This window comes from Haplochromis burtoni, unplaced genomic scaffold, assembly GCF_018398535.1.
Source record: "Haplochromis burtoni strain Fernald_Lab_line unplaced genomic scaffold, NCSU_Asbu1 Contig_70, whole genome shotgun sequence".
Taxonomy (NCBI): Eukaryota; Metazoa; Chordata; class Actinopteri; order Cichliformes; family Cichlidae; genus Haplochromis; species Haplochromis burtoni.
Window position 1 is genome coordinate 2,204,298 of NW_024582431.1, and position 12,324 is coordinate 2,216,621.

Genomic DNA, 12,324 nt, shown 5'->3' on the forward strand with positions numbered 1-12,324 from the left:
TTGGGTAGATGTGTGTTGTATTCACTGGCGTGCGCGTGTGTCTCTGCTCTGACTGAAGGTATGTCGCTTGCTTGAAGAGAAGCAGACCGCCCGGTCAAAGACAACGGTCAGTCTTCTTTGTTGGCTGCATTTTCTGTCCTCTCTGTGTTTGTATCAGATGTGGGAACGTGGGATTTTTCCATTATCTCCAATTCTCGTAATTTCTGTTATTAGAGCCAGGATACATTTAAGTGAATCTGATCATATCTTAGTTCAATTTAAAATGCTACTGATCTGTCTCGTCACTGAAATATATATATTAAAATACAATACTAAATGAACATAATAGTGGCTGAAAGCACGTTTACCTGAGATATCTCAGTGTTGATGATGTCGATATAATCTTTCTCCTGACCCAGGGAGGCCATGTCTTCCAGAAACTGTTGTCTTTCCTGTATTTCATTCAGAACTGCAGGAAAAACAGAACGTGGTCTTACTCCGAGGATCAGTGAGCATATTGATCTTGTCAGAAGGTTTAGAAAATATTCCCTACAAAAACAAATTTTCGTTTTTCAAATGTATCTTTTGTTGCACTAAAAACACCCCAAGGTTCCATGCACTTCTATTACAATCTAGAAGGCAGGCATTTCTGGAGCTGAAATCTACAAAACAACTCCCAATAAAAGAATTTAGATTGATAACAGCGCTACAGGCAAGAGGAAAAATTGGGGGTTAAACTGTCCCTTTAAGATTCAAATATGGTGCTGGTGTAACCGCTCCACCTCATTGTTTTGCTCTGCAGTCAGCCTCACCTTCCTGATAGCGATCCATCTTCTTTGGTATTTCTGAGCTCTGATGTTGAGGAGGCTTCTGAGAAGATCCCGCTCCGGGCTGCTCGGTCCCATGTGCAAAGATGTTCTGAAGCTTCCTCTTCTCTTTCTCTAGGTCTCCTTGGGTGACATAAAGAAAAAGTTCCGCAAAACAGAGCCTGACTTTTTCTCAGAGTGCAGAAAATGGAATAAATGAAGAAGAAAAGGAAAGAAATTGGGGAAATTGAAGGGATCAATGACATGCAATATACACATAAACTGAAATTTATGTCAGTTTCAAGAACGTACGTGTTGGACCAGGACGAAACTTTTCTCTCTCGTAGCTGTTCCCAGACCGACATGCCTCGGCGGTGCGTTTCTGAGTGTGGACTGGCCAGTGTTTCTGGACAGATTCACCAGGAGGAGAAGACTGTGCCGGATCAGAGGTGAAAGGCAAAGCTGTTTCATCTGAAGGAGAAAATTTTACAGCAGCAAAAGTTTTTTGTTTACAAAAAATGAAGCGTTGCTAATTGTGGATGCTTTTTTTCAAACCCCATATTTGAAGTGTGGGACTCTTCCCGACAAGCTTTGCATGATTCACAGTTTAAAGAAACTGAACAGTGAACTGGGCTAGGCCGAGGTTCTCGATCATTTGACAGGGGTACAGCGTATAGACATAGCTTCTCCACACTAGAAGGAGTCAGCTGAGGAAGATTGGGCATCTGAGTAGGACGGAGAGGTGTTTTGGTAGTGTCTGGGAAGAGACCCGGAACAGACAAGCTATGGACATTGTGTCACTTGGCTTGCCAGGGAATGCCTTGGAATAAGAGGTGGTGGCTGGGAGGAGGCAGATCTGGGCATCTCTGCCTAGATCACTGTCCCTCCAATCCAGACCCTGGGTGTCTGCTCCTTACAAACAGATTTGAACAGCAGGTGGGAGTTACAACGTGAACCACATAATTTAGGCAACCATATCAGGTACACCTGCTCTCAGCACATCATGCCCGAGTGTTAAATCAATCTGAAGTCCAATAGAAACAGTATATGGCACCATAAGGGCCAAAATCATGATGGTATTTAGCAACAGGTCATATGTACAGAGTGGAATATTGTTATTAACTTACAACTATATCTTAAGTATAAATATAAGAAAATACTCCATGAGACAGTATCAGACCTTTAACAAACTTACTCTTTGGCTGATTGTTGATCTGTTTTCTCTTGAGGCTGGTGACCCTTGATTCCTGCTTCAACACTGAGCACAGAAACAGAACAATAAGAGTACACAGCACAGGCCTCAGCAACGGTAAATGAAACACAGACACAGCTCTATAGCGGGATCATAAAATCTCTCATATCTTCATAAAATTTGAGGACATGCAAAATGAAGAACAAATGTTCTGACCACGAAAAGCTCACATGGTGTGTTTACAGGACTGACAATGACACTGAAGTGCCTCACACTCAGAGTGAAAAACGCTGGTGGGTATATTCAAATCTGGAAACCCCAACTTCCCTCTGACCCAGGACAATTTATCTGAGGTTTTAACTCCAACATGCCTGAAACCTTTGGAAGAACTGCTTGAAGACGTAGTAAGTAATTCAAAACTATCAACACATCAAGGTTGAACAAAGCTGGGCAGTCTGTGGCGGGCTGATTCCAGCCTGTCAACACTGTATTTCTAGTTCAAACTGCTGCACTGATATCATCATGTATGCATGCTAGAATATGCTAGAGCAAAATTTAAGGTTTTTATTAATGTTTCTTTAGTGAGCTCAGATTTTTTGGAGCACAGCTTACATCTCAGCATGTCCTGGGTCTCCTTGCTGAACTGTGTGGCTCTGGGGCTGTTCCACAATCCCCTGCTAGCTGAAGCCTGTGAGGAAGTTTCCATCTGCAAACTAAAACACACAAATTACAACCCAGAAAACCATTGTTTTAGTTCAATTTATGATGCTGTTATTCCTGAATTTAACGTGAACTTCATCGCTGTGATCTATGACTTCAACACGACCTAAAGCTTCGGAAAAAAACCCGTTAATCTACGAGACAAATATCGTAACTAAATATTATATTAATAATCTAATATTAAACACTAATAACATTATTAAAGCATACCTCGTTGTTTTTTAAGGAAAGGCCAGTCTTTAAAAAAAGGAGACCAACTTCAAACTCAGGAAGACGGCAGTAACACTATGTTGCTATAGCAACTAAATAACAAAAGCCCTGTTTTAACTCACTGAAATATGTTTTTAAAAAAAAGAAAAAAAAAGAGGGAAAGACAGAAAATTATTACTATAAGACTCCACGTTTTTAAAATCTTTTTTAAAAGATATTTTACGCTTACCAATGGTTTCAAGACAGTGGTGCAGTGTCAACTATGGCCACTAGAGGGAGACAGATTATTATTTTTATTACCGTTTTAATGGCTTCCATCAGTTATTGATTTTATTTTCATTTATTTTAGTTTTGTCACCAAGAGTCTATTAAACATTTTTTATTCTGTTAAAATATATATACAGAGAGGAAGTCAGGAATTACTAGCTAATTAATAGCTAAATACCATTTTTATAGAACAAAACACTCATATGGATCCCTAAGATATTGATATTATATCATTAAAACTACAAGGGATTTAAAAAAAAAAAAATTAAGAGTAACGCAAACTAATTACCAATCGTGAGACTCAAACAAATGCATTTTCAGTCAATGCCTTTGAAAGTGACAAATAAACAGCCTAAATTGAACTTGTTTAATAGAATAGAACAGAATAGAATGGCCCTTTATTGTCATTGTACATGTACGATTCAATGTGTCTATAAAGCAGTCGATCATTGCATATTTTTTCAACCTGCATAGTGAATGTCTTATGTGTAGTCGTCACTCGGAAGACTCTCAAGAGAGAGTCTTTATCAGTGGCGGGCAAGTCATCGGGGGTCAGCAGCAGTCAGGGCATCATTATCTGTGGAAATACAGCAGCCTGCATTTGCTGAATGTCTGCAGATAAACAGCAGCCAGAATATAATCACCTTTCACACATAGGTCTTCTCAGAAGTCACACGTCCTCACTGGGAATACAGACACAACCTGTGTGCACAAGTGTGTTAAACTGTAAGCAGCAAAAACAGAAGAAGAGGTTCACTTTCTGCTGTAGAGTCAAACAATTAAAATTACTACATATCCATTATTTGTTTTAGTATATGTTTATATGCCAGTCACCTGTTTTTAGGTATTTACACAATCATATTAAAAGTATGCAAGCTGCTTTTTCAAATCATGTATGTTTTCTTTTTTTCAATTAACATGTCTATCAACATTAAACGTGCATAAAACGTCTCTGTATGTGTGCCCACACAGTTTGGACTTTGTGCCAAAGCGTGCTTAAATAGATAGCGGCCTTTCATCTGATAACAGCCAATGATCTGTTTACTTGTGAATGAAAAATAACTGAGTGTGCGCCATTTGTCTACAGGCTTAATTTTACTGCACTTTAAAGGCATTTGTGTAGACATTCAAAAGTATGGATGGTAGTTCAGTAAACTTAGAAGATGTTTTCAGCATTATTTATCCCCTTTTTTTTATTTATTTGCAACTATTTGCAGTGACTGTTACTATCTAATTATCATGATTTTATTATTTTGTGTATCATTTTAAAACTACTCGTTCAGTTTTGATGGAGCAGCTGTTTAATCCTGTTAAGGCTAGTGTATCATATTTGATACATTTTAGCTCTGCATCATTAGCATGATTTTGTTTCCCTGAAATACCTGATGTACACTGTCAGACACGTGCAGTGCTACAAAAATGCCAAATGATACAAATTAAAACTCACATACGCAAATTTATATTAATTTATTGTTTAATTTTGTAAAACAGTTTCCCCCTTTCCCTTTTTGACATATTCTACTTACAAAATAAAAGTTTCCAGTGACAAACCAAAAATGTTTCTTTCGTGTTTAATGCGTAAACAGTTAACAACTATTGCTTTAATCCTCATCATCATTTGACTCCCTGTGAAGCCTTAAAAAAATGTGTGTGTTGCTATTTGATCCCAACTTTTTCCTCTGTGAAATAAACATCTGTAAAAACGTACTTTAAGAATTTTAAAAACATGAGTGTAAAATGATTGTTGAGCATATTCACGTCAGTGACCATTTCACTGATAATGATTCATCAAATTTTAGCTTTTAATTGCAGCAAAAGCGAAGGTTGTTTGGTCTTTCCTCACATGTAAAAGGTGAGAGGACAGCCTGACGCTCAATGTTTTTTCAGGTTTTATTGCTCTGAATCCCACACAACAGGAAGACAGTGTGCTGAGGTCAGATAGTAGAGTTTCTTAGGGTTTATAAATGACCGGTCTTAAAGGAACCAGAGAAGTAATTTACACGTATGCTCCACCTCCTAACGGTCGAAACCTACATGAAAACGAGAGATTTGAAGTTAGACTTGCAGCTGACAGAGATAGACAAGAGAGAGGAGGGAGAGATAGCAGGCAAGCAATGACGAAAAGGAGGCAGTTCTCTGTGGCCTGTTTGCACTGAGTGGACTGTAACTGGGATGAGAGGCCTGGTGAGCTGGAGTCTGACTTCCTGTTAGCTGAGGGTGAGGTGGGCATGTAAAAAAAAATAAAAAAATACAGAAGTATCCAAAAGAAAAGAGAAACTTTCCTGTTCTTGTTACACCTGTTGCCATATCAGACTGCTTGATGGCTGTTACCCAGGCTGTGCTCCCTTCCTTCAGCTCCTTCTCCAACCTCTCTCACTCCACTGACAATATGAAAGTAAGTAGCATGTTCACTTCAAATATTTGATTCTTTTAGCGAAATATAGTGACTCACCTTTCATGTAGTGTGACCATTTAATACTTATGTGTCTGCTTTTACTACAAAAGTGACGGAATAATGCTCAAAATTAAACTGCTACAAAAATGACTTGTAAGTTTTTTTGTTTGTTCTAAAGGGCTCTAAAAATATACTGCATACAGTTTCAAGATGAAGTTAAATGAAATCTTATTTACACTTGGTAGCTTTTTGTAAAATTTTGCTGTTGTTCCAATTGAGTTCACTTATTGTATTGTGGATTGTGCTGCTTTATATGAAAAAGCAATGAAATCACAATGTAAAGAAAGTCTGCAGGGAGCAAAACTGTTGGCTTAATAAATAATTTTTTGAATATGTTTAATGATAGCTTTGGATTTGTATTAGAATAATACACGTGTGTGAGAGCCACCAGCATCTATTACCACAGTGGGCAGAAATTAATGCATTTTTTTTGTTATTTCTGGCAATCTGAAAAACAAAAATTACTATTATGTGAAAGAAACTAAACTAAATTAAATCAGTAATAAAGAACAGTGACTTTGCAAAGTCTGAAAGTTTTACAATTGAATAACAGTCATTAATAATTCAAATTTGTAACAGAACAGAGTGGAAATGTCCATAAAGATACAAGTATGTTGAGACGGAAGCTGTTCTTTTTATACAGAACTAAAAATAATATTGTTGAAGTTCAAAAATACTCTACACTTGAAGATTTGTGGCTTTGCAGATCCATTGTGATCTACAAATTGTAATGTACATGTGATAACACAAGAAAAACTGAGACATATTATTGAAATTGCACAGTTTTCTCAAACCATCTCACAGTGGTTTTTACGCAACAGTTTTACTGGTCTGGTCCGTTTTAAATCAGATTAGGCGCTTTGTGGCCCTAAGCACGAAGCTTGACTCACTGGTGCAAATGCTAGGAAAATCTACTCATTCGATGAAATTCAGCTGAATTTATTATGGGCTTATATTATTATTTGGTTATTCTGAGGTAAACAAAATAGGTAATCTAGTTTGTTTGTATATTTGGAAAATACCCTCTGTGAACATTTAAGGATGTTCTTGGTTTTCATGATCTTAAAATTCTCTCCAACAGGTGTGTAAGTCAGATGGGTCTCTCCCTTTGGACTCCCCAAGCACTAAACTGTCACCAAAGAGCTCTGAGCAACTGCAGGTCTCTGAACAAATGGCAGAGGAGCTCCTGGATGATGACAGCCAAGCATCATGGGACATTGAGTTTCTGCTGTCAGAGTGGCGCAGCCCTTCCCCCGACCCTAGCCCCTCTCTCAACAACAGCAACCAACTGCTTCCGCAGTTTGACCCAAACACTGCATACCAAGAGACGAGTGTGCTTAAGGACCCATCAGGACAGGAGAGTCTGCAGATGAACAGCGGCAGCCTCATGGCTGAGCTCATGTCCCCTGCTGAAACCACCACAGTCCAGCCAGAGCTGTACCAGCGTAGTTTTAATGATGATCAAACAGGTCGAACTTTATTTTCTAATGTGCATAACGTAAATCAGTTTGACTTCTCCCAAGGAGGAAGTGTTGAAAGACACAGCAGAGGAAGCCTCAGTAAGGTTGCATCATGGGACTTCAACCCCTACTATCACCACCACCACCAACAGCAACAGCCTCCCGTGGTGGCCATCCCTGAAAACAGGTTCATCCGACCTCAGCCTGTGACTCCTGACCCTCGACACTACCGCTACTTGCCCCACTTTAACCACACTGCCAGCCTTTACTGTGACTACAACCACAGCCAGGGGCATTTGCCCCTGCACCAGCAGCCTCTGCTGGTTGGACAACAGGTGCCCCCTAGTGGGTTGGAAGGGAAGCGTGGCAGAAGAGCTACGGGGAAAAAGAGACCAGCCATCCACAGCTGTGAATACCCCGGCTGCAGCAAGACCTACACCAAGAGCTCGCACCTCAAGGCTCACCTCCGCACCCACACAGGTAACCAACAACAGAAACAACTGATCTTAACTCATGGTTTAAATGATGCTTTTTTTTAAAACTGCTATCTGCTTTATTATCTTTTATCAGGTGAAAAGCCTTACCACTGTTCATGGGAGGGCTGCAGCTGGAAATTTGCCCGCTCGGATGAGCTGACACGTCACTACCGCAAGCACACGGGTCAGAAACCGTACCAGTGTATGCTCTGTCAGAGAGCCTTCTCTCGCTCAGACCACCTGGCTCTGCACATGAAGAGACACAACTAACGCTCTCGCATATACACAAATCTACACCTCTGCCATTATAGGACATTTTAATTAAAAAGTAGACAAATTTTGTCTGAATGTAGGACCTCAAAACTCATCCGGTGTAGATGTTTTTGGTATACTTACAAAACAAATGAGATAGGTCTAACTCAAAATCTAATTGAAAACCCTTCAGCTTCAGAAATGATTGATATCCGTCACTCAAAGAGTGACCATTAGTAATTGCTGAAGCACCGGTAATTAGAGGAGTACTCCACAGAAAAAAGATGGAGCAGGGGACTTGCTGCAGGCATTGTAGCAAGTTTATCTCCTTTGTCTCTCTCTATTACACATATTTTAATTTTGAGAACCTTCAGTGGTGTTTCCCTGTTCTTGAAGGGCACCACGTCTATTTTTATTATAAAACTCTGCTGTAGTAGCATTGCATGAGTCACAGTTCAAAACAAAACTTCATCTTATATTAAATCTTGGTGCAACGCCTCATGTTATCCCTGGTCTCAAAGAAGCCAGCTTTACCATGACTGGCTGCTCGTGTGGGGCTTTTGTGCTAAGATGACCGTTTTAGAGATATCTACCTCTGTGACATCATACAAAAGAAGTTGTAGAAACTGAAAGTCTGACACCTGAACATTTAGCTGATAGGATTACTCACACGTACACTGACCTCAATACGTGAAACCTTAGCCTTATTTAACATGAGCATCCACCATTGTTGACAGACAATATTAGATAGGCAGATAATATTGGGTACCCTTTAACCATCACATCTACATATCTGAGCACAACAGTTACCTTAAACCTTAAATCAAAGTCCTAACTTAACCTGGCAGCATGTCAACCAGAAGAAGACAACCTTTGTAAAATAAGCATGTCTAAAACTATAAGAGCCGCTTTTACAAACACTATACACACTGTGGGTTTACAGACAGTGGACTTAAACACTAACAAAAGACCTAAAAGTGTTTGTAGCATTGGTTACAAGATGACACACAACAGTGTATCCAGAACTCACAGCTTACGAAGAAAGCCACGAGTGCTTATTAGCCATGCTTAATTATGTCAGCACTGAGATGATATAGTCATCTCAAATTCTGTTCCCCTTACAGGCAAAGCAAGAGGAAGTACTGATATTTGGCAGATTTTGGCCAAGTGCAAATATCAATGTTTAATTTAATTTAATTTTTTTAATTCCCACCTTTTTGTGCAAGGGAAAGAAAGAATACTGCACTGCAGTATGATTTTATGTCCTTACAAAGTATCTGATAACTATAAATCTATTACACTGGGTTCTATACAGTTTAAAAGGACCACAAAACTGATGTGACACAACAGTTAAACATCATGCAGTCAGAAAGAGAAACACTGACCCATACTCATGAGCTGGTGTGTCCAAAGTGGTAATAGAAATATGACTTAAATTATATGTGAAGCAAACTAATATTGGTTTATTTTTTTAAACATATTTTTATTTAAAAATAAGCATTTGCTAAAGCTGTAAATAATCAGTATTTTTCTGAGCTCTCTATTGTCATTAAAAACTAAGCAACATATTTATTGTCACGATCTTTTACAACAGCAGAAGATACTATATTATTTGTAAAATATTTTTATTTCAAAAGAGCGTTGTTAGCATTGTTGTGTTAAGAATTTTTAAGATTGTTTTAATTCCAACAATAAAGACTTTTAATTCTGTAAAACTGTTGGTCAGTCGAGCCTGATTTAAAAATAAATAAATAAAAAATAAATACAAATAAATCACAAAACCATAAAGCTGGGACTTCAAAATTATTGAGAAATACTATGATATTTGTCAGCAATGGAATTTTTTTTTTTGTTTAATGGTTTATTAGTTACTTTACTACTCTTTTTGCACAATAAGCCACGATTTATGTCCTTGTCAGTACTGCAAAACTGCATTTTTCAGTCATTAGTACATCAAACTGGACCCTCCAGTGGGCCGGTTCTGGTCCGTGGGCTGAATGTTTTATACTCCTGCCCTTAAATATTGTTTGCTTTACAGCAAGATTAGGAAGAATTGTCCGTTTCAAGTCATTTGGGGTTTTCAAAGAAAGTGAAAACACATTTTTCATTTTCCATGAGAGAGAAAGCACTATGTTTGATATCAGCATTTGACCTCTAGATGTCAGTGTTCTGTTATCACGTCGGTCCTCCAGGCTGCAGGCAGGTATCAGCAGGCTGTAGGCGGCTGTGTCTGCTGTGTTTCTAATCTGGGTAAGGGTGAGGTAAGGATGGGGATCTGCTTATGTAACACGGTGCACTGATTCATCCTGATTATGTCAGATGATGGAGTTCATCATCACATTAAGAAGCTTCCTCTCCCTCCATCTAACAAATATATAGAATGTTGTGTATTGCATACCCTCAGGGAAGACAAACAGACTCACAACCTCACACACTTACCAGCATCTACAACACATGCTTAAGCATACACATTCAGCAATGAATCTGCACTGCTTTGTAAACAAAGTTAGAAAAAACCACTGCTGACCTAATGTGATCCACAGCAAAGCATTAATATTGACAGTATTTTTAGTTGCATAAAAGATCACAGAGATTCTGAGGCTTTGGTAAAACCTCAAAAAACAAAAACAAACCAAAAAAGAGAGAGGGTTTGGTGCATGAACATATTTTAAAATGAGAGATATTCATTTTAAAATCATTTATTGTAATTGCAAGTTTCCACTCTGTAAATGGATTTAACTTCCAGAGCATGATACTGAAGTGATGTAATTTTGTACAAAAGCCTGTTTGTAACTTTTTATAAGCTTACATGGAAATACTAAGTTCTTCGACAGATTCAATAAAATCCACGAAATTCCTCTTTAATAATATGGAAGTCTGACGTACAGTTAATTTAACCCTCATGTTCTGGATTTTCTGGTATGTGAACAGGAACAGTTATATCTTTACCTCTCATGAGACCAGTTATGCAATCATACAAATGTTTTGCAGGAGCCCAACCAAGTCAAGGGTTAGTTTTAGAGTTTGCTCTGTACTAGCGATTAAGACTGAGCTGCTGCAGCTAGGTCCACTTTGATGTGCTACCATGGCTAAAACTGGGTTCTTAATCCTGCTAATCGGGGACAACATAATGAATGTTGAGCAGAGACGTTAACTAGCTAGTACATGCATCAACACATAAATGCCTTAGTCAGAGCCTGAAATAGCTACATGAAGTTAATAGTAAATGATGCCTTTTAATCTAAGAGCTAGAAAGTCCTTAAAAGGGACCTAATATGCTCATTTCCAGTTCCATAACTATGTTCTTGGACTCTATTAGGGTAGCTTTGCATGACCAACAGTTCAAAATAAACCTTATTTACCTTGTGCTTGGTCTTGGTGCAGGCCTCCCAGTTTATCATGGTCTACCATAACCTGTTTTGCCTTCCAAAAAACAGAAGGCTTGAACAGCAGGTCGGCGGGGCTTCTGTGCACACAGCCAGAGCTGTGTTCTTGAGATGAGCATTTTGGAGACTATTTGCAGATACACTTAATGCATTATTTGAAATTTTGGTCAGAATGAGGTCAGAAATGAAATGAGCAGAGCCAATGAGAACTACAGAAGCGAAATGATAAGAATTTAGTGATTCCGATTCATTATTGATTCTCTTATTCTCTTTACTTTGATAGTAAACACCATCGCTAAGCAGCATATCAAAGACATTCATGCAAATTAATGACATGTCGTGGGTCAAATGCTTGTTCATGTTGGAGGTATTTCCCCTCTTTATTGTGATCACCATTGGGGTCATTACTCAAAAAAGGTAATATATTGTACAGAACATTTTTCAGGTAGAAATAGAGGCTGCAGCCTGACTGCTCATCTGTTTGTTATCTGTTGAAGTTCAGAGTCTGGCTCCTGTGCCGGGGCTGCGCTGGGTTCTTGGCTAGCTTTGCGTTAGCATGCTGTCTGTGTAGATCAGGCTTGGCCAACTCCAGGCCTCGAGGGCCAGTGTCCTGCAAGTTTTAGATCTCACCCTGGGTCTATACACCTGAATCAAATGATTAGCTCATTACCAGGCCTCTGGAGAACTTCAAGACATGTTGAGGAGGTAATTTAGCCATTTAAATCAGCTGTGATGGATCAAGGACACATCTAAAACCTGCAGGACACCGGCCCTCGAGGCCTAGAGGTTTGGACATCACTGGTGTAGATGCTTGCAGCGAGGTGAAGTTATGTTAGCAGCATAATGCGACTGTTGTGCTTGATGTACTGGATGCAGTTTGCACTTTACTCATCATTTTGTGCAGTAACAATACAAGTAATGTCCATAAACACTATTTACCTCCTCAGACACACAAACTGAAATCAGCTCAAAGAACCACAAGTGCAACTGGAACTGGAAAGCAGGATCATAGTCAAGCATACTAACAGTTCCAAGGAACTGGACTACTGGAAGCCGATTCTAGATTCCTATGCCTGAAGAAATACAATGAGATATATACACTTACTGGATTGAGACTGAAA

The 12,324-nt window shown here is 38.9% G+C and overlaps 2 protein-coding genes across 3 annotated transcripts; one reads left to right on the forward strand and one right to left on the reverse strand.

Annotated features, from left to right (window-relative positions):
- cunh22orf23 (chromosome unknown C22orf23 homolog) lies at positions 1 to 3,192 on the reverse strand. 2 transcript variants are annotated; one of them, XM_005924941.3, is made up of 7 exons: positions 3,137 to 3,192; positions 2,590 to 2,690; positions 1,981 to 2,043; positions 1,098 to 1,256; positions 792 to 929; positions 348 to 448; positions 1 to 203 (listed from the first exon to the last, which is right to left on the reverse strand). In XM_005924941.3, exons 2-7 carry the CDS (start codon positions 2,681 to 2,683, stop codon positions 108 to 110), a joined length of 651 nt encoding a protein of 216 aa, XP_005925003.1. In that variant the 5' UTR covers positions 2,684 to 2,690; positions 3,137 to 3,192; the 3' UTR covers positions 1 to 107. The 2 variants fall into 2 exon arrangements, with proteins under 2 accessions (XP_005925003.1, XP_005925002.1); XM_005924940.1 differs by lacking the exon at positions 3,137 to 3,192 and adding an exon at positions 2,908 to 3,016.
- Positions 3,193 to 5,111: 1,919 nt separating this feature from the next.
- On the forward strand, positions 5,112 to 11,827 carry klf1 (Kruppel-like factor 1 (erythroid)). Its single transcript, XM_005924939.2, has 3 exons — positions 5,112 to 5,569; positions 6,711 to 7,569; positions 7,660 to 11,827. The coding sequence occupies exons 1-3, from the start codon at positions 5,495 to 5,497 to the stop codon at positions 7,833 to 7,835; spliced, it is 1,110 nt and encodes a 369-aa protein (XP_005925001.1). The 5' UTR covers positions 5,112 to 5,494; the 3' UTR covers positions 7,836 to 11,827.
- Positions 11,828 to 12,324: the final 497 nt, after the last annotated feature.

Bases quoted from the DNA above. Each gene is read 5' to 3' on its own strand.
- cunh22orf23 (XM_005924941.3), bottom strand. From the start codon at position 2,683: ATGGAAACTTCCTCACAGGCTTCAGCTAGCAGGGGATTGTGGAACAGC. The intron at 2,044-2,589 runs GTAAGCTGTGCT...TTCTGTGCTCAG, and splicing joins GACCCAGGACATGCTGAGAT to TGTTGAAGCAGGAATCAAGG. The intron at 204-347 runs GTAAACGTGCTT...CTCTAATAACAG, and splicing joins TCAACACTGAGATATCTCAG to AAATTACGAGAATTGGAGAT.
- klf1 (XM_005924939.2), top strand. From the start codon at position 5,495: ATGGCTGTTACCCAGGCTGTGCTCCCTTCCTTCAGCTCCTTCTCCAAC. The intron at 5,570-6,710 runs GTAAGTAGCATG...TCTCTCCAACAG, and splicing joins ACTCCACTGACAATATGAAA to GTGTGTAAGTCAGATGGGTC. The intron at 7,570-7,659 runs GTAACCAACAAC...ATCTTTTATCAG, and splicing joins TCACCTCCGCACCCACACAG to GTGAAAAGCCTTACCACTGT.